The 20,594-nt window shown below is 54.1% G+C and overlaps 1 protein-coding gene across 10 annotated transcripts in view; it reads left to right on the top strand.

Moving 5' to 3' along the window:
- Nucleotides 1-20,151, top strand: part of SLC39A11 (solute carrier family 39 member 11) — a 289,255-nt gene extending 269,104 nt beyond the window's left edge. For all 10 annotated transcript variants that reach the window (XM_086355939.1, XM_086355936.1, XM_086355937.1 and 7 more), the window contains 3 exons: nucleotides 13,929-14,027; nucleotides 16,650-16,808; nucleotides 18,505-20,151. In XM_086355939.1, the coding sequence (XP_086212065.1) occupies nucleotides 13,929-14,027; nucleotides 16,650-16,808; nucleotides 18,505-18,583 (337 nt within the window). In that variant the 3' untranslated portion in view covers nucleotides 18,584-20,151. The remainder of the gene's footprint in view (nucleotides 1-13,928; nucleotides 14,028-16,649; nucleotides 16,809-18,504) is intronic.
- Nucleotides 20,152-20,594: the final 443 nt, after the last annotated feature.

The following is a 20,594-nucleotide window of genomic DNA, read 5'->3' as shown; positions in this document are numbered from 1 at the left end:
CAGCTCTGCGGCTCCTTCCCACCCCGGGCCCTCAGCCGCAACCCCCCCAGCCCGCCCCCGCCCCCATTTCCTCTTGATCCGCCAGCAACCTGTTTCCTGCTGAGCCCTTCCAAGCGATAATTACATATGCTTTTCTCTTCTCTTAATGATTATCTGTCTCCTGGCAGGCGCTCTGCCCCACACCTGGGGCTGCTTCACCCCACCTGGCATCCAGGTGTTGCGGATGCCCCCCCACCCCTGGATTAGTTCCCGAGGCCGCCCTAACTAATTACCGCAAAGCGGGTGGCTTAAGGCAACCGAGGTGTATCCTCTCACGGTTCTGGAGGCCGGAAGTTGGGGACAAGGTGCTGGCAGGGCCGCCCTCCCTCTGAGCCCTCCTGGGGAGCATCCTTCCGGGTCCCCTCCAGCTTCTGGTGGCTCCAGTGACCCCCAGCTTTCTGCAGCCTGATTCCACCTCAGGCGCACTGCAACTAGAGAAAAGCCCACACAGCAGTGAAAACCCAGCACAGCCAAAAAGACTCAGTAACTAACTAAATAGAATTATTAAAAAATGAATCATCTGCTCAGTGAAGATTCACAGATCCTTTTCCTGCTCAGCACTGGGCCCATCCTCAGTTGGGTCAGCTGGAATCAGAGGCCACAGGATGACATGGCAGTCACGCGTGAGCCTGATGCATCCCCAGGACCCTCAGTGACCTGGGACCACCTGTGTGCTGAAACAGTCAAGCCACAGGGGATGCAGACTGCAGCAGCCCAGGCTGACGGCAGCCTCGAGGGTGTGGAGGAGTGGCCCGAGTTATCCCCGGCCACTGTTGCCGGGACGGGCTGTGCCGCTTCGTCCCAACCCAGCATGGCAGCTCCATCGGCCTCCCTGGTTAGAGAGAATGGTCCTCTGTCCTGGCTGGCTGGCTTCTTAGCATTTCCTGCCTCCCTCTTATGATGTGTTACTTTGCTCATAAATTGTCCGTCCGGCCCACGAGCCAGACACCTGCATCATTGATTGCTCCAGGAAGTGGTGCCGTGAATGTTCTGGTGACCTCAGCTGCGGGGACCCCAGAGGCTTCCCCAGACTGAGTGAGTCCAGGAGCCCAGCCTCTGACTCATCAGCCGTCCAGGGAGCCTGGTGAACCCAGCTTCTGTTGTAGCCTGTGGATAATCCCAAGCCGTTAACAGAAATTAACCCCATGGCTCCTCGGGGGCCAACGCGAGAGCAGAGAAACCTTTCTTGTGAGTCATGGCAAATATTTGCCTTGAAAGCTTGATTGGGAAACCGCCTTAAGCTCTTGGATGGCATGACCCAGGGACTTAAAGGGCCCCTCTGCCAGCTGCGATCTGGTGTGCAGGGTTGAAAAGGCAAGACAACTCCCTTGCCTTAAGCCTGGGGAAGGGCCCCCAAGCTGCCAGACCTCAGAGAGGAGGCCTGGGGCTCGGTCCTCCCCAGGGAGATGGAAGCAACTGGTGTCACTGAGACTCTGGGCTCCCTGATGACCGTGATTTGGTTTCCTGGCTCCGTGTTTGTAAATGGGTTTTCTACTGGGTCATCCCTTTGCTTCTCAGTAGAAGCTTTTATAGGCCAAGCACGAGGTGTGACATCCTCTGCTGACCCAGTTCTGCCCTCCACATCACATCACATCGCATCAGCCTCGAGGAAATGCAGGAGCAAACCCAGAGCCATTACGGCATTGGATAGCTTTCGCCTCTCTTCCGTCCGAGTGTCTGTCCTCTTCATTATTGTTATTTACTTATTTCTGGCCGCACTGGGTCTTCGCTGCTGCGCTCGGGCTTTCTCCAGTTGTGGTGAGCAGGGGGCTGCTCTCTCATTGTGGTGTATGGGCCTCTCGTCGCTGTGACTTCTGCTGCAGAGCCCAGGCTCCAGGGCAGGCAGGCTTCAGGAGCTGCAGTACGCGGGCTCCTTAGTTGCAGATCACGGGCTCAGTTGCCCCTTGGCAAGCGGGGCCTTAGTTCCTGGACCAGGCATCAAACCCGAGTCCCCTGAATTGGCAGGTGGATTCCTCACCACTGGACCACCAGCAAAGTCTCAGGAGTGTCTGCTCGATCCATCCAGCCGCCCAGCTGTCCTTCCACCCAGGACCTACAGAGAGCTAGCTACCTGGAAAGAGCCGATGGGTCTTCTGCCAAACACAGTTGCTGGGGTGAATGTGGCAAGTAGGAGGGAGCCCCGCTCCCCCTGAAGATTTTGCAGGAAGCAGAGCCTTCTTGAGAAGATAGCTGACCACGTGATGTGTTTTCCGTCTGAGGGTCGAGTGCCCGCACCGTCCTGGACTCCAGAGCAGGAAAAGAAACAACTCTTGTAAAGACTCCAGGCAGGAGGTCTCTCTCAGAGGCTGGTCCCCCCGGAGTGGTTAGGCGCCAGTGGACCAAGTTCATTTTGTCTTGTGTTGCTGACTTTCTGCTCTTGTTTTAAAGAAACAGGTGCCTCAAGGTCAAGCTGTAGGTCTTACCTTGTTCGGATTTGAACTTTCACCATGCACTGGAGATTGACTCATAAGTCAAGCAGTTATATAAATAAGAGGGTTGATAAGGAGATAGCTGAGACTCCACTGAATAAACAGCTTCCTCAGGGTGGAAATCGCCTCGTGGCCAAGTTGCAGGTAATGGTCTGGACACGGAGGTTCCCTCAGACATAGTAATGGGGACCCTTAGCTTTAAAAAAACACTGCGTAGGGAGTTCTCTGCTGGTCCAGTGGTTGGGACTCGGCGCTTTCACTGCTGTGACCCGGGTTCCGCCCTTGGCTGGGGAACTGAGACCCCGCGAGCCACAGGACATAGCCAAAAAACAAACAAACAAACAAAAACACTGTGTAAAACTTTGGGGGAGCCAGTGAGTTTCTTAGAGCCCAGTTAGGAAGAAGTTCAAAATCAGCTTGACACACCTGTCTCACCTACACCAGGCTCTCCTACTGGCCCTGCTGTGGTTTTGTAGCCAGAAGTGGGGTCTGGCTACTCGCTGTTTAAACGCCATTAAAGAAGCAACGTTGATGGAAGGAAAGTTTGCTTCAGTTTGGATGTTGCGGGTGGGGGTGGTTGTGGACACCTGTCCAAAGGCTGACTCCCCCTCCCTCCCCACGCCGACAATCAACAATCAGGGAGCAAGAAATTTTACAGACGGAGGGAGGGGGCCACATGCAGAAGCAGCACAGTCTGCTCTGACGGTCACTTTGAAATTGGTCATCGGTGGTCTGACCAGCCTCATCTTGATTGTTTTAGGTACAGTTGTAAACTTCAGGGCCGGTTTTAGAGTTGGTTTGTTCCTGTTTCCTTGAGGCCAGTTCTTGGGACTGTGGCAGCTTACACTGTGCCTACAGTCTGCTCATCATGTAGTTAACTTCTTCCACCTGGTGGTGGGGTTTCAGTATCTATAAGACAACTCATATTCCAGAAATATGGCTTAGAATATTATCTACAGTCCTTGAGAAGGAACTAACTCATTGACTACATTATTATTATTACTTAGTCTTATTTGATTCGACTGTTTTCCTTTATTCCTGCATGTTCTCGCTTCTGAGATTAAGCTTCTTTGGCTAAAGTTTGTCCATAGACAGAAGGCAGGTGAGGGACATGGGGGGCGAGGACCACAGCATCCTGCTCTGTTCAGCTTTGGGGGAAAAGGGTTCTGTCTCGTTTGAGGCGGACGGTCCACAGCGGTGATGGATGAGCAGGAGGGGACGGCAGAGTGAGGAGGATGGGCCCTGTGGCTCCTCTCCTCCCCCGCCGCCCTCGTTTGACCTCTCCTGACCCGGCATCCCCAACTCCTGCCTCCCTCCGCTTCTCTACCCACACCAGCATCGTGAACACTCAGAGTCACCCTTCTAATCATGTTACGTCACGGCCCCCAGCTATCCTCAGAGAAGCACCACATCCTGAACACGTGGCTTGGCAATTCCACTCCTATTTTCTGCCCCAAATGACCAAGACAGGTGTCCCTATGAAAACTTGTACACCCAGCGCTGTTCACAATGGCCGAAAGGCAGAAGCCATCCACATCTCCATCTGTGAATAAACGGATGCACAAAATGCAGTGGATCCACGCAGTAGGATGCTGACTTAGCCACGAAAAGGAATGAAGCCCTGGCACGCGATATAACGCGGATAGACTCTGGAAACACGGTGAAAAGTGAAGAAGCCACCCACTAGAGGCCACAGGTCTGCAGCCGTCTCCTCCTATTCACAGGACACTGGCCCAGAGGCTCCCTGTTGCCAACCTGAGTCTTCCCATGTCCCAGGTTGTCCTGGCCGTCAAGCCCTTGACCTCACTGGACCTGAAGCTAACAAATGTGTAGAGCCAAGTTTCCTCTGCCTGCCCATCCCCTCCCTGCACCGCTCATCTCTGTTGGCTGAGGAGCTAGCAGGACGCTCTAAGCCCCCCGAAACTCCTTTCATTTGCAAAGGAATATCAACCCTCCCTGGGTTAAGGAAGCCCAGGCCGGGTGTTGGACTGACTATGTACTCACAGACCAACCTAGACAGCATATCAAAAAGCAGAGACATTACTTTGTAAACAAAGGTCCATCTAGTCAAGGCTATGGTTTTTCCAGTGGTCATGTATGCATGTGAGAGTTGGACTATAAAGAGAGCTGAGCACAGAAAAATTGATGCATTTGAACTGTGGTGTTGGAGAAGACTCTTGAGAGTCCCTTGGAGTGCAAGGAGATCCAACCAGTCCATCCTAAAGGAGATCAGTCCTGAGTGTCTGATGTTGAAGCTGAAATTCCAATATTTTTGCCACCTGATGTGAAGAGCTGACTCATTTGAAAAGACCCAGATATTGCAAAAGATTGAAGGCAGGAGGAGAAGGGGACAACAGAGGATGAGATGGTTAGATGGCATCACTGACTCAATGGACATGAGTTTGGGTGGACTTCGGGAGTTGGTGATGGACAGGGAGGCCTGGCGTGCTGTGGTTCATGGGGTCGCAAAGAGTCGGACACGACTGAGTGACTGAACTGAACTGAATCTCTTCCTGGACATGGAGGGATGCAGGACCAAGGGACACACACATTCTCACTCCGTGCAGACAGCCAGCAGTTTCCCACTAGAGCTCAAAGCTCCCTGTTCAGTTTGCACTAGGCTCGAGGTTCAATCACACTCCCTGAAGGGGGAGGAGGAGCAGGTGGCGTTCAGCTTTGAACTTGGTCCACGTGCCCCAAGGATAAGTGAAGGTACAGCTCAGTCTAAACAAGGGGCTAGGGAGGTAAAATCCCTGCTCTTTAAGTTTCGCGCTGGCCAGGAGCCAGGTGGAGAGGGCCCTGGGACAGCGGCTGCCCTCGAAGGCTATTGAGAGCGTCTGTTATTCAGCCGCAGAGCATTCAGCTCCAAAGATCGTGCCCGGGAGATCCTCGTGCGGCTGGAAAAGAAAGGAGCCTTTCAGCCCCGCCCCCCCCACCTCTCTCTCTCTCTCTCTCTCTCTCTCTCTCTCTCTCTCGTTTGGCCCGTGCTCCAGCTTTGGCTGAGCCGCTCTTTTGGAGTTTCCTCTCGGGGTGATCGGTTTATGCTGTCCAGATGTGCGCAACGCGATGGTGTGGGGTTGGAGCTTTCCAGATGTGTGCCAACAGGAAAGTGAGCTTTGGCCAAGGCGGGGGCCTGTTTCCGCAGCCCCCGAAATCTGGACAACCCACAATGCCATCGTTGTGTGGGAGCCACAAAGCTCGGGGCTCTGGGAAAGAGCTCCTGGGGGCACCCGGGTAGCCTCCTTATTGTACAGCTGGAGACATCGGGGCCAGGGAGTCGTGACATGCTGGCTACTGACTGCCTGCAGCTGGGAGCCGACCAGACCTCAGGTTTCGCTAGAACTCACAGGCCCGCGTCTGTGCGCAGGTCTGCCTCATCAGTGTGCGCCTGGCACTCTTCTAGGTTCTTGGGGACAGACAAGGATTCTCAGCTTGTTCTGATGCCAGGTCAGATGTTGTTCAATGACTCAGTCGTGTCCGACTCTTTGCGATCCCATGGACTGCAGCACACCAGGCTTCCCTGTCCTTTACTGTCTCCCAGAGTTTGCTCAAACTCATGTCCATTGAGTCAGTGATGCCATCCAGCCATCTCATCCTCTGTCGACCCCCATCATCGGGGTCTTTTCCAAAGTGTTGGCTCTTCGCATCAGGTGGTCAAAGTACTGGAGCTTTGGGAGGTAAAAAAATGAACAATTGACATAAAAAATAAGTAGATTATATAGAAGGTAGGAGCTGCTGTCCAGTTAAAAAAAACAGCGTTAAAGGCACATGGGAGTATCCCCAGCATTTTTTTTTTTAAGTAGAAAGGACATACCAAAATGGAGCGGGACCAAGTGGTCTCAGGCCATCTCCTACAACCATTGTATGGAATCAGTCCTGGCAACTGAAACTAATTGACGAGAACGAGAATACAAGAAAAAAAAGACATAATAAAGTCATGGCCAGGGAAGTTTCTGGCTCAGTCTTTTAAAAGGTGAAGAAATGAGCCACGGATACCTGAGAAAGAAGGTTCCAGTAGAAATGCCTTGAGGCGGGAGTAGACAGGCACGTTTGAGGATGAGAAAGGAGGCGGGATGCTGGAGGGGAAGGAGCCGGGTGAGGAGCCGTGGATGAGGAGGCCGGAGTGGAAGGGAGGGCAGGGGCTCGTGGGTCTTGGGGGCTGCGGGGAGGACCTGGACTCTGCCTCCGAGGGCCGTGTGCTGCCCAGGGATGCTCTGAGCAGAGAAGCATGGCAGGCGGACATGGCAGATGTGCCAAGAACGGACTCTGGGGGCACGGGACACACAGGGAGCCCAGTCAGGACGCTGAGCTGTTCACCAGGGCGAGATGGTGGGGGTCCCCCCGGGCCACTGGCCACATTTCCTGTGTCTCCCAAGAGATAGAGGGTGGGGGGAGAGGGCCTGGGATCCAGTGCCGGCTCCCCAGCTGCGGGACCCCGGCTGTGTTCTCAGGTTTCCCCCTCACCCTTTCTGGGCCTTGGTTCCTACGTCTACAGGACAGAAAATGAACTTATACCTCCTGAGTGAAAGAAATCATAGATGCTTATAAATAGGCACTTTAAAAAAGAAGTCCTTTAGAAGAAGGTGCCAAAATGCTGGAAAAGGTTAGAGCGGTTTGCAGTGGTATTTTGTGTGCTGAAAAAAAAACCGAAATGTTTTAGTCCCAAGCCCTTCTCTAAAACGTTGAGCCTGGCTTGATGGGAGTGTTTGGTTTCTATACCAGCAGGCACATCTCAGAGATGCCAAACCCCTGTGACAAAGTGAGTCACACCAACTTTGGGGCTTCCCTGGTGGTGGCTCAGCTGTAAAGAATCCACCTGCCAAGCAAGAGATGTGGGTTCGATCCCTGGGTCAGGAAGATCCCCTGGAGAAGGAAATGGCAACCCACTCAAGTATCCTTGCCTGGAAAATGCCATGGACAGAGGAGCCTGGTGGGATACAGTCCATGTGGGTCACAGAAGAGTCAGACACGATTTGGCAACTAAAGAAAAACAGCAAGGCAGCCTCACGCTGGTCCTGTGCATATGTTTGACTTGCGTGCTGGGAGACTTAGCTGGTCAAGGTCCCCGAGGCATCTCTCGGGGAGTAGAGCTCACCTAGCCAGCTGTAGGCTCCTCTGTCTTCTGACACGGAGAGGTGTGCAGAGGTGGCCTGAACCACCCTCTGACACCACCCTGCCTTGTGGCTTGACTTCCTGGGGCTCCTCCCAGCCCTCTTCAGGGAGGGCGGCCGACTTGAAGGGAACCGATGGGTCATCTCATCGCTCCAGCCCGTGGCAGTAAGCCTCCCAGAAGAGAAACAAGGGGTGGGGGAAGATCCCTTGCGTGCTAAGCCAGCTCCACCAAGCAGGTAGGGCTGGGCAGCCCTGCGGGGAGCACCCAGCCCCTTCCCACCTGCAGGCTCATCAAACACCTCGACAAGCAGCCCGAGTGGGAAGCCGGTGATGTCACCGCCTCGCCTGAACAATCGGGCCTTTCACAGCAGGATGATAACAATCGCCACCGTGTGTAAGGGCCTGCCACACAAGAACACACACGCTCATCACTCCTGGGAGGATCTGAAAGCCGAGGTGCAGCAGGGCTTGTCAGGAATATGCCGGTCTCCTTTCATAATCAGCCGGCCAGAGAACATAGCCCGAAGAGCCAGTCTGCGGGCTGCAAGGAGGCTCACTTGCCAGTTTTCAGAGAAACCCGTGACTCTCTCCACCATTTCCCCAGGAGGCCTCGCCTGCAACCCCAGAAATAACCTCTTTGTTGTTCAGTCGCTAAGTCGTGTCTGACTCTTCATGACCCCATGGACTGCAGCCCACGAGGCACCTCCCTCCATGGTATTCTCCGGGCAAAGAATACTGGAGCGGATTGCCATTTCCTTCTCCAGGGTATCTTCCCCACCCAGGGATCGAACCCATGTCTCCTGCACTGGCGGGTGGATTCTTTACCACCGAGCCACCAGGGAAGCCAAAGTAACCCCTACACAGAGCATAGTCTGTGCTGGGGTTCAAGCAGGAATATCCCACTGCACAACTCCAGGGGGCGCTATTCACTGAGAACACAGCGTGCCCCCAGAATCATGCAGCACTGCGGTTCTGAAGTTACTGCCTCTGGAAGAAGGAATCAGGGCCCCGGTGGTTCTCAGGTGTTGCTTTTACCCTGAATCCCAGGGATCTGTCTTGCTGCAGCTAATGTTCCTAGAAGAGTCCACTCCACTGAGCCTGGCAAATCTCAAACACGATGCACGCGGTCGGGCGGTTTTCTTGTTCAGTCTGGCAGTTTCAGGCATTCAGGTGTTTGTGGAGAAAGCAAGTTCACCTAAGCTTGCTCACTCTGGTCCGTGGTTCTCAACAGGGGATGTTTTGCAGCATCTGCAGATGTTCCTGGTTGTCCCAACTGAAGGGAGGCTGTTGGTATCTGGTGAGTAGAGGCCAGGGATGCCACTAGATGTCCTGCAGTGCCCCAGATGGGCAATCACAGCAAGGAACTGGTCCCCAGTGTCCAGAGCCACAGGTCAAGGAGAAGCCTGCTGTAGGGGGGATGTTCTGACCCCCCTACCTGAAGGTCTCTGATCACAGCAAGGAACTGGTCCCCAGTGTCCAGAGCAGCAGGTCGAGGAGAAGCCAGCCATAGGTGGAACGTTCTGACCCCCCTACCTGGAAATCTCTGGTTAACATCACCCCCAACAGGCCTTCACTCCCTCACTGCCAGAGCGAGCCAGAGCCTCAGCTCACTGGTCCAGGAGGCACGGCAGCACCTCCTCCTCTGCTGGGGCCTGGAGCCCAGATAACTGTCTCTCTCCAGGATACTCTGATGGGTCTGCCTGAGGCCCAAAGACACGAGGCATGTGGAGCAGTGGTTGCGGGTCCCCTCTGTCACTTCCCAGCTGGGTCACCCTGGGGACATGTCACCTGACCCCCTTGTGCATCAGTTTCCCCATCTGTGAAATGGGGTGATGATGGTAGAAAACACTTAGGAGGTAGTTGCGAGTACGGAGCGTGTCGCTACACGCAAAATGCTTCCAACCACGCCCGACATTTAGTAACACGCCATAAATGGGCAGGGATGATTATCGTCGGTTTTATTCTAGCCAGAGGACCTTAGTCTCCCTCCAACAGGCGTGGTAACGACAGACAAGCTGGTTTCAGCCGCAGGTTGTTGCAATGGGGTCTGTGCTGCTGCCGACACTTGCCGAGAGCTTTCCCCAAGCTCAAGGCCAGAAGCTTTTGTTTTTTTGGCCACATGGCAAGCAGGATTTTAGTTCCCTGACCAGGGATCAAACTGGCGCCCTCCGCAGTGGAAGCACTCAGAGTCTTAACCAAAGGACTACCAGGGAACATTCTTAAGTGAAAGGTTTGAGTGGAGAAGGCTAAGGCATGGATTTTAAGGGAACCCTCTCATTCAGCACAGGGGTCAGCCTCCAGAGATGGGGGGAGACCCTGGGATGGAACCTCAGGCTTGGCCCTTGGGGAGACCACTGGGTCAGAGCTGAGGCATTTGTCCTGAAAAGCCAGCAAGCTTAGTTGCACAGGGAGGAGTCTTAGAAGATGATGCCAAGGAGAGATGGGCCTTGACTCCAGAGTGTTTTCTGCTCTTCTTTGTGCCCTGTGGCTTTAAATTGGGGTGGGGGCACCCCACTCCAGTACTTGCCTGGAAAATCCCATGGACAGAGGAGCCTGGTAGGCTGCAGTCCATGGGGTTGCTAAGAGTCAGACACGACTGAGCGACTTCACTTTCACTTTTCCTTTCATGCACTGGAGAAGGAAATAGCAACCCTCTCCAGTGTTCTTGCCTGGAGAATCCCAGGGATGCAGGAGCCTGGTAGGCTGATGTCTATGGGGTCACACAGAGTCGGACACGACTGAAGCGACTTAGCAGCAGCAGAGACGATAGGCCTGGACCGCCCCGCCCTAAAATCTCACACCGTTGCTTACACTGTCCATTCTTCCTGATGGAAAAGCACCTCCCATCTCTCTCTAGCTACTGAAAGGCTCCTTATCCTTCAAAGTCCACTTTGAATGTCACCTTCTCCAGGAAAGAGTCCCAGAATCTCTTTCTTGGCCAGAATAATTTCTCTCCGTGGGCTTTCTGCTTCTCTCATGGCCTTTGGCCAGCTGCTGTCCTGGAGTCATTTGTAAACGGGTCTCTTCATCCTCCATTAGATTGTAAACTCCTGTAAGATGTGGGGCCCTTCCTGACATCTCCCTGATTAGTGTGTGTGTGAGCTCTCGCGAGTGGCTGGAGCCCAGTGCTGGATTCTGGAGTCACTCTTGAAAAGCGGATCCCCACTGGTTGCCAACCGCTATCTCCAGCCTTGGCTCTGACCCGGAGGTCACAGAATCTGGAAGTGTGAGGAGCGTGAGCTGGAGAAGGAATTGGTGCGAGGTCAGAAAGATCACCGGGCTGTGGACACTTTCACGGTGTCCGGTCCCTGCCGCTCCTCAGTCAGCTCTGAGCGGGGAGCCCCGACTCCCTGAGCCCCAGCTTCCCGGCTCTCCTTCGCACCTGGACACACGGTGGCCACGACCCTCTGCCACTTTTATTCTTGCCTGTGTTGGGTCTTCACTGCTGTGCCGCCTTTTCTCTTGTCCTGGTGCAAGGTCTTATCGCGCTGGCTTCTCTTGTTGCATCTCTGGGCTTCCCTGGTGGCTCAGATGGTAAAGAATCCGCTTGCAATGCAGGAGACACAGGTTCGATCCCTGGGTCAGGAAGATCCCCTGGAGGAGGAAGTGGCAACCCGCTCCTGCATTCTTGCATGGAGAACCCCATGGACAGAGGAGCCTGGCGGGCTACGGTCCAGGGACTGCAAAGAGTTGAACACGACTAAGCGACTAACGCTCTCTTCTTGCAGAGCACAGTTTCTAGGGTGCACGGGCTCAGTGGTTTCGATGCACAGGCTCAGTAGTTGTGGCGCACGGGCTTAGCTGTCCCACAGCACGTGGGATGTTCCCTGATGGGAGATCGGACCAGTGTCCCTGGCATTGGCGGGCGGCTCTTCACCACTGAGCCCCAGGGAAGCCCCCCCATCATTTCTGTCGATGCATCCTCTGTCCTCAGTGGCCCTCCCCTGTGATGCTCCTGCTGTTTCCCAGAATCCCCTCTGGCACCCACCCCAGTCTGCAGGCCATCGGACGCAGCTGCAAGTGGCCCCTGGTGTCCTCGGCTCCCAGCAGGGCAGGGGCTCCTGAGATGGAGGTGGGTGTGGCCACTGTCTTCGTCGTCAGCTTCCCTTTTGATGACTTCTTAGGCCAGTGGCTCTCAACACTGTTGGCACATTCCTCAAGTCTACAGTCCCAGCGCCTGACCCCATCATTTTTCACAATCTCCCCCTGGTGCAGGGGCAGTTAATTCCTGAACTGATGCAAGTGGAGAAGCAGAAGAGAGAGTGTGGAGGGAACTGAGCCTTTCCATTGGGTCACCCCCACAGATGCCCAGGACACAGCGTCCATGGGAACCTGATGCCCCAGCGTGTGTGTGCAGAGGGTGGCCAGGTTAAGAAGGAATGGATACAAAGGTGGGGAAGGCAGAGCTGCTGTGGTCCAGCCCTTGCTGTGGCTGAAGGAGCCCAGCTGCACTCAGGAACGATTCCACGGTGCTAGCACGATCCCAAGGGTGCGGTACCTGGTTGGGCTGGCAGCCCCATGCCGGAGACAGGGCAGGGCTCCGGGAATACGGCTGGCCAGGCGTAGAAGAATGGGGTTTCTGTGCCGCTTATCAGGATGGTGGCTCCCAGGCAGGGTGTAGAGGAGGAGGTTCCACAGCCTGCCCGCCTGACTGCTGGCTGCAGTCAGTCCCAAGTCATGGGGAGGACTTTGAACAGATGGAGCCCCACGTCTGACTCACTGGCGACATGGGGTGGCCACTCCCTCCCTGGCTAGGTCTGGGGTGAGTCCTGTGCCTGCCTGTGGACAAGGGGGACAGATGATGGCCTGGGACCATGAGCCAGCCACAGAGTGCCCTCTGACAAGGGGTGTAAGACCTGGACAGGCACCTTGACCTTCCTCATTGAAAAAAACCTTGTTGTATGCATTTGCGTGCTCAATCGCTCAGTCGTGTCCAACCCCAGAAACTGCAGTCTGCCAGGCTCCTCTGTCCATGGAATTTTCCAGGCAAGGAAACTGGAGGGGGTTGCCATTTCCTTCTCTGGGGGATCTTCCCGACCCAGGGATCGAACCCACATCTACTGTGTCTCCTGCATCAGCCGGTAGATTCTTCACCGCTGCGCCACCTGGGTGGCTGAGTGGGCAAGGAGGACAGGGTGCAGCCGGCTGCTGGTTGAAGGCACTCCCTGACCGCTGTCCAGAGCTGATGGCCGGACCCCCATTGGCAGCAAGGCAGACAGACATGAGCCAACTGACCAAAGCCAAGGGATGGTGGCATTTCCCTTTTTCATCCAGTCCATCCACGACTCCCTCGGGCCACGTTCCAGCACTGCTTGCCAAGTGGCACCCACATCTCAAACCCTGCAGACCTTCAGTGATCAGATGAGCCCTGGTGGAAGGGCTGCCCTGCGGACCTGTCCAGCCAGGGTAGTCTCGTCTGGGGAGGTACCCTAAGGCTGCCTTCCCGTTGCACTCAGCCTGACCTGGTTTCCCTCCGGTTGTGCCGTTCCATCCTCTGCAGTGGACGTCCAGCTTCCTGCACTGGTTTGCTGCCTGCGGAATGAGGGCTCGTGGTGTGTGTGGGTGCCTGGGGGTTTCCCCGAGGATCACGGAGTACCTTTGTCCTGTCTCTTTCTGTTTCTCCCTTGCTTCCACTCCAATGCCTGGTCTGGGTGCAAAGCAGGCTCTCCAGGCTTGGCTGCAACCAAACAACCAATTCACAGAGCCCAGGCAGGAGGGCAGAGGGTCGCGGTGAACTCCCCAGAGCCCCCAGAAGTGCAGTGTTAGCAGCAGACTGGTGAGCGGAGGCCGCCGGGAAGCCCAGCCCAGCCCCTGATCTGTGTCCCCGTCACAGTCTGCATCCAAACCTCCTCGTCCTGTTTCTGAAGTGGCTTCTCAACAAAAATGTGACTTGTCCATCTTCAGGCCGTAAAGGAAGGGACCACCCCCATAGAGGCACAGAATCAGGTCACTGGGTACGACAGCCCGGCATGGTGGTTGTCGTTAACCCACGTGACCCCTTCCGTGTTCCATATGAGGGTCCGAGGTGTGGAAGTGAGGTGGTTTGTGCAGAGTTGTGTGGGTAAGTGGCGAACCCGGGCTCTCCTGACATCCAGCCAGCGTGCCCCGAGCTGCGCTGTAATGTCCATCAACACAGAGCGTCTCCAGGGACCCGGGACGGTGTGAAGGGGGAGGATCCTCGTCCCCCTCCTCTTCCCGCTCTAACCTTTCCCCGTCCTTCACCCGTCACAGGGATCCACCCGCACCTCTGACGCCACAGGAGGGCGTTGCTTAGAGGCCAGGGGCCCCCGTCCGCCTGGGTGCTCCGCTCTGGACGTCCTCCCTTCACGCGCCTCCTTGGTCTTTCAGGAATTTAGCCCTTGGAATTGGGATCCAGAACTTCCCGGAGGGCCTCGCCGTCAGCCTGCCCTTGCGAGGGGCTGGATTCTCCACCTGGAGAGCCTTCTGGTAAGTGCTGCAGATGCCGGCGTCAGGGGCCAGGGCCGGGTCTGCGGTGGAGTTCAGGGCAGTCCTCCGGCCGGCTTCTCTCTTCAAGAGCAAGCTCTTCCGGCTCGGAAGCGAACCTGGAGCTTAACCTCTTCTGGGCCGGAAGTGAACCTGGAGTTTCCAGAAACACTGGCCATCTGGTTAGATCCTGCACCCCCAAAGCTCATCCCTTGACCTTCAGCCCCGACTACCGCTGAATAGGAGTTTCCTATTTTCAAAAGCCTTCCAGGGATAGCCATGCCCACTCAGGGTGGGGTTTTCTCCCCTGCTGGTGGAAGACCCGAGGCAGCTCTGCCGTCCACTGGCCCTATCACAAGCCCTAGGTAGGCTCACTCACCCCAGTCTGTCCCCAGGGGCCATCACACCAGCGCCCATCATGACGCTCGTCAAGGTGAGGACCAGGGTTCTCTCAGCAACATCTGGGCAGGTGAAGCCCGTGGTACTCACACTTAATGTTTTCATAATCCCCAAAGGGCTTTCTGGGGCTTCCCAGGTGGCTCAGTGGGAAAGAACCCGCCTGCCAATGCAGGAGACATAGGTTCCATCCCCGCGTCGGGAAGATCTGCTGGAGGAGGAAATGGCAACCCACTCCAGTGTTCTTGCCTGGAGAGTCCCATGGACAGGGGAGCCTGGTGGGCTACAGTCCACGGGGTCACAAAGAGACACAACCAAGTGCCTGAACAAAGGGCTTTCCAGTCTGTTTGCAACTTTTACCTTCCCAGTGACCTGGAAGGGGCCTCCCCAGGCTTCAGAGGAGGGACCCGGGGGCCCAGAGTGTCTGATAATCAGCTCGTCACGCGGTGGTGCCGAGGCTGCCATTTCTTCTGCCTCTCAGCTCACAGGGCCCCAAGCCTCAGGACGCCTCTTGGTTAAAGCAGTCGCCACTCTAGAATGTTTGCTGAGAGCTTTACAGGACTGCTAACAACAGTTAAAAAGCAGCTTCCATTTTATAGGGTCTTATGATTTACAAGTTCTTGCATATACGTCAATCACTTTATTTCCATCGTTATCATCTCTTCCTCTGTCCTGGGAGACGACGGAACAGAGCTTTTGAGAGAAGGCCAGCAGGATGACCCTAGAGATTCTTTTGAAACGTTAGTTCCCTGCACCTGAGAGCCGTGACTGTCATCTCATACAGAAGGTCCAGGGCTGCAGAGGGGCGGGAAGAGGGCCCCTGCGATCAGTGTCCAGACCCTGAGATGAAAGTTTCTGTTTAACTGGACACACTCAAGAGCTGCAGAGGGTGCTCCGAGCACGCAAGCACGGAGCAGGAAGCAGCGGCTCCTTTGAGAATGCTGCGGTGCAGGCTGTGTCTCCCCCACGCCCTCCATCTGTTTCTGGTCAGGGCAAGCGGGGACTGGGTGCTGGGAATTCACAGTCCTAGCCCGTCCTCGGTGCGAGGGCAGGAGGAGAGGTTGTCGCTCACCCCCCGTTTTACAGATGAAGGGACTGAGGCTCGGAGCCAGATGCCCACAGAAGGAACAGTGGGAAAGATGTCCCAGCACCTTGCGTATTGGTGTTCAGCCCATACAGGTGTCTCTTGCTGGTGGGGCTCAGCCATGGGGCTCAGGTACAGGCTTATCTCCAGGCACTGAATTCTCAGGGCTCGTGGGGGCTGCTGTTTTAATAGAGCTCGTGGGATTCCAGCCTCCAGACACCCTCAGATAAAGGGTGTTTTCCAAAGGAAAAATCTCACCTTAATCCAAGGAGGGGGTGTTGTGGGGAGAGGCCCTCACTGTATACCCGGCCAGGTAGGTCCACCTAGTGGGCAGGGGTCAGCAGGTGTGGGTCCTTCAGAAGGGGGTGCCATTGTGGCCGGAACCCCCACACACACCAAGCACAACCCAAGTCCTTGGGAAGTGTCTGCCCCACTCCTCCTTGTCAGTGTTCTAGCCTTCAAAGGACAATATAGCCCTCAGCTGGTGAACGGCTGGCGGTGTAACAGCAGTGTGTCCATACAATGGGATATTATGCAGTCATCAAAGGGATGAAGTCCACTTGTTACAACAGGGATGCGCCTTGAAATAAGCCAGTAAAAAGGATCACCTATTGTCTGACTCCATTTATAGGAAACATCCAGAGGGGGGAAATCCCTAGAGACAAAAAGTAGATTAGGGGTGGTCAGGGGCTGAGGGTAGGGAGGAACAGGGAGTGGCTGCCAGTGGGTATGAGGTTTGTTTTGGGGGTAATGAAAACCGTCTGGAATTGGATTGTGGGGAAACTGTTGCCTAACCTCGTGAATACACTGAAAACCACTGAACTGTACACACTCAGTGGGTGCCCCATTCGGTAGAAGAATTCTATCTCAATAAGGCTGTTATTTTAAGAAGACAATGTGGGAAACTTAAAACTCGAAAATAAACCTGGGAGGGGGTGCCTACGGTGACTGTGTAATAATAGGGAGTTGGGAAAACAGACAGAGGTGGTGTTAATAGAAACAACACACAATGAGGTGGTTTTGCCCAGCGATGCAGGATCTGACGTGGAGGACAATGCACACCTTTTGCAGAGCCGAGGCAGCCCGCGGAGCACGCGGGGTGTCCGCCCGAGCCTCCCCGAGGGGACGCGTCTGTTCTCTCCTAGGTACGGGCAGCTCAGCGGCATGGTGGAGCCTCTGGCCGGGGTCTTCGGCGCCTTCGCGGTGGTGCTGGCCGAGCCCATCCTGCCCTACGCGCTGGCCTTTGCGGCTGGCGCCATGGTCTACGTGATTATGGATGACATCATCCCCGAGGCCCAGATCAGGTGAAAGCCGCCCCGCCCCCACCCGGCCTGGTCTCCCTCCCAGCCGCGCCACCCCCCGCCCCCCCCACCCCGCCCCCGCATCTGCTCGGCCTTTTTTGGCCCCTCTTTCCTACACCTCCACCTCTTCAGGCCCCTTCCCAAGGTCATCTCAACCCTCTCCACTGGGTTCTTTGAAACCGAAAGAGGAGTAACAGGCAGGTGGGTGGAGAGCCGGACGACCTGATATCAAGCCCCACCCTCCACCCCCAATACACAGAATATTGTTTTGCATATTCTTTCTCTCTCTCTTTCTCTGTCTCTCTCTGTCTTTCTCTGTCTCTCTCTGTCTTTCTCTCTCTCTAGATTTTACTGGGGCTGGAAGGAGGGAGAGGTGAGCTCTACAATGTTAACCACAGCTGCACCTCCAGGTCTCCATTGTCCAGCTGTAGGCCAGGTGTTGGGGGGGGCAGGAGGGGGATCCCTGCCTTTATTTCCTTCCGGTTTTCCTAGCAGAATGATTTTAAGGCAGGTTTACAAGGTCAGGTGTGTCTTCAGAAAGTCACTGCTGCTTTTTGCTATTCAAGCATGGATTCCGGAGCCCTCAAGGTGACCTTGAGGAAGTTACTTCTCCGGACCTCCATTTTCTCACCGGGAAAATGGGGATGATAACAGGACTGACCTCATCTGTTGATCCTCAGGGTTTACACGATTTAGTTTACCTGACATGTAGTGTTAGTCGTTTAGTCGTGTCCAGCTCTTTGCAACCACATGGACTGTAGCCCGCCAGGCTCCTCTGTCCATGAAATTCTCTAGGCAAGAATAATGGAGTGGGTTGCCACGCCCTTCTCCAGGGAATCTTCCCAACCCAGGGATCAAGCTCAGGTCTCCTGCTTTGCAAGCAGGTTCTTTACCATCTGAACCACCATGGTAAGCCCTAATAAAAGTTACTTGTCATGATTGGGGGTTTCCCAGGTGGCACCAGTGGTAAAGAACCTGCCTGCCCATGCAGGAGACTAAAAGACACAGGTTCGATCCTTGGGTGTGAAAGGTCCCCTGGAGGAGGGCATGGCATCCCGCTCCAGTATTCTTGCCTGGAGAATTCCATGGACAGAGGAGCCTGGCGGGCTTCAGTCCACGGGATCGCAAAGAGTCAGACACGACTGAAGCAACTTAGCATGCATGCTTGTCAATATTGCTATTTTTTAAATTGAAGTATAGTTACTTTACAATGTTGTATTGGTTTCAAGTGTACAGCAAGGTGATTCATTTATACATATTTAGATATCCTTTTTTGGATTTTTCTTTTTTAAAGGTTTTTTTTAACCAAATTTATTTTACTTATTTTGATTTGGGGCTGTACCCTGTACTGTGTGGGATCTTAGTTCCCCATCCAAGGACTGAGCCTGCACACCCTGCTCTGGATGACAGCATCTTAGCCACTGGACCTCTGGGGAAGCCCCTCAGATTCTCTTCATTGCAGGTTGTTACAAGATGTTGAATATAGTTCCCTGTGCTCTGCAGTAGGTCCTTGCTGTTCGTCTGTTGTATATATAGTAGTGCGTATCTGTTAATCCCAAGTCAATATTATTATTGTTACTATTATTATGAATAGGAGTAGTGCGTTTCTCTCGGAACTGGACACTGGAGGATGCTGTCAGCTTGGACGCTGTTCCTCGGGGCATCCAGGGCTCACTCTCTGCCTTTCCTTCCCTCCTAGTGGTAACGGGAAACTGGCGTCCTGGGCCTCCATCCTGGGCTTCGTGGTGATGATGTCGTTGGATGTGGGTCTGGGCTAGTGCCGAGACGCTCCGGACCCAGGGAAGGCAGCACGAGGAGGTGGCCACCGTTGGCTTCGGCAGGACCAGCCTCTTTCTTCACATGCAAACGTTTTCCTTCCTCTCCTTTTTCATCTCATTACCTTGATTGACTCTGATTAAAATATGACATTTTTTAGATTTCTTTTGAGGGAGATAGTGGTTTTATTTGGAATTTCAAGCAGGCCCAGAACTACAGATTTGTGCTTGGCCACTACGTAGAATCTTTCTTCAGTGGGATGACCAAGGAAACGCAGATCAGGGAAATCTTTTGTACCTTCAGTCGCCCTCGCTAGACTCAACGGAAGTTCCTCAAGGTCACCTCCAGAAGCAAGAGAGAAGTCTCCCGAGCATCTGACTCAGAAAGGCCAGGAGACAGCTCTTATCCGTCCTTCCCGCTCTTTTATCGCTGATCCTCTCTCCATCAAGACTGGAACAGGAGCATCATAGACAAGCATCATAGACAAAGCAACCCAGGGAGGAACTTACCTTCCTCTTCCTCCCCGACAGGGGATGCTGCATGGAAGGAGGCGCAGACGAAAGGAAGAAAATCAGCTGGTCTTTTCTTTTTCTTTTTCTGAAGGCAGAGATTGGCACTGTCGAAGGTAAGGGAATCAGGATAACTGTGGATCCACAGTGAGCCCTGTGAACCGAGGACAGAGAGGCACTTTGATTAGAGACCTCAGCTCTCTCTAGATTCCAAGAGCAACTCATTCTGCCATGGTCTCCAAGTCCCCCAGACGTGTTTTTATAAGCTTACAGCCTTCATTTTTCTAAGAGCCTTGGGGACACCAGCAAACTGCTAGAACTCAACCTCTTCGTTTACTTATGGAGGGAGTCACTGAAGCTCGCCTAAGTGAATACAAAACTAGGAATCTGCACTGGGTCTTCCTCCTTTGACTGTTTGGTAACTTGTAACCTCACCCAGACCTCCTAAGCTGTTTTACTGGATTTTGGTCAGAAAACTCAGGATGAGACAGGAAGAAGGGTAGAATAACGAGAGGTATTTTTTTACATGTCCCCTTTAAAGTAAATTTTAGCCAAGTCATCATTCTAAAATGACCCCTAAAGAATGAGATTTGAATGAGACTTGAAGCCAGTCTGCTCCCTAATCTATACACACAGCTTCTCCTGCAGGGTGGCGTATCTTGTCTACTTCAAACGTAGCTGAGGCCTGCTGTTCTTGCTGGTCAAAGGCACACGGGACCTTGAGTGGGTTCTGCTGACGAGGCAGGCAACCCAAGAGCCAGGTGTTAAGGCATTGTGTGATCAAGGCTCCCCCCCAGGTTGACATGTTTCATCGCTTCCAAGGGTGGATACACTGTTCTGGGAATGCCCTGTGCTGTATCTATGTACCTTCTTCCAGAGCACTGATGATCAACATTAAAGGCACGTTCAGAAGTTTGATTGGTAGAGATTCATTGGTTTAGTGGTTGGCATATGGGTGTTTTTATGTCTTTGTAACAGAGTTCTACATAATGCAGACTTCTTTCTGATGGACAAGACCTCATAACTGTGATTAATACCAATAAAGGGGATACTGTTGTGGATGACCTGTGCTGTGTCCAGTCCTTCTCAAAGCTGCCTCTTTCCAGTGGATGATATGAGAGCTAACTAGAGTTAGTCCTAGCCTCTGCCCTACCCATCACCAGGAGCAGCAAAGGAAAGAGCTCAGATGGGAAGGGCTAGCTAGATTCACGGTTGCAGACAACAGCGTCCAACTCCAGTTTACTTGGGCAAAGAATTTAATGGAAGGTTATCAGGGAGCTCATAGGGTCTATGAAGAATCAAACTTGAAAATGGGCTAGATCCAAGAAAACTAGAGGTCACGGGAGTGGGTTGCCATTTCCTTCTCCAGGCGATCTTCCCGACCCAGGGATGAAACCCGTCTCCTGCCTTGGCAGGCGGATTGTGCCACCTGGGAGGCCCCAGAGCTCTGGGAGTGTGACCCAGTCACGTCTTAGAAACGGCTTGACCTGGATGCCATGGCCCC

Source organism: Bos grunniens, chromosome 19, assembly GCF_055505025.1.
Source record: "Bos grunniens cultivar Pamir isolate PY7600 chromosome 19, Bosgru_T2T1.0, whole genome shotgun sequence".
NCBI lineage: Eukaryota > Metazoa > Chordata > Mammalia > Artiodactyla > Bovidae > Bos > Bos grunniens.
Note: the sequence above shows the minus strand (reverse complement) of the source record. Positions and strands in the feature narration are given on the sequence as shown.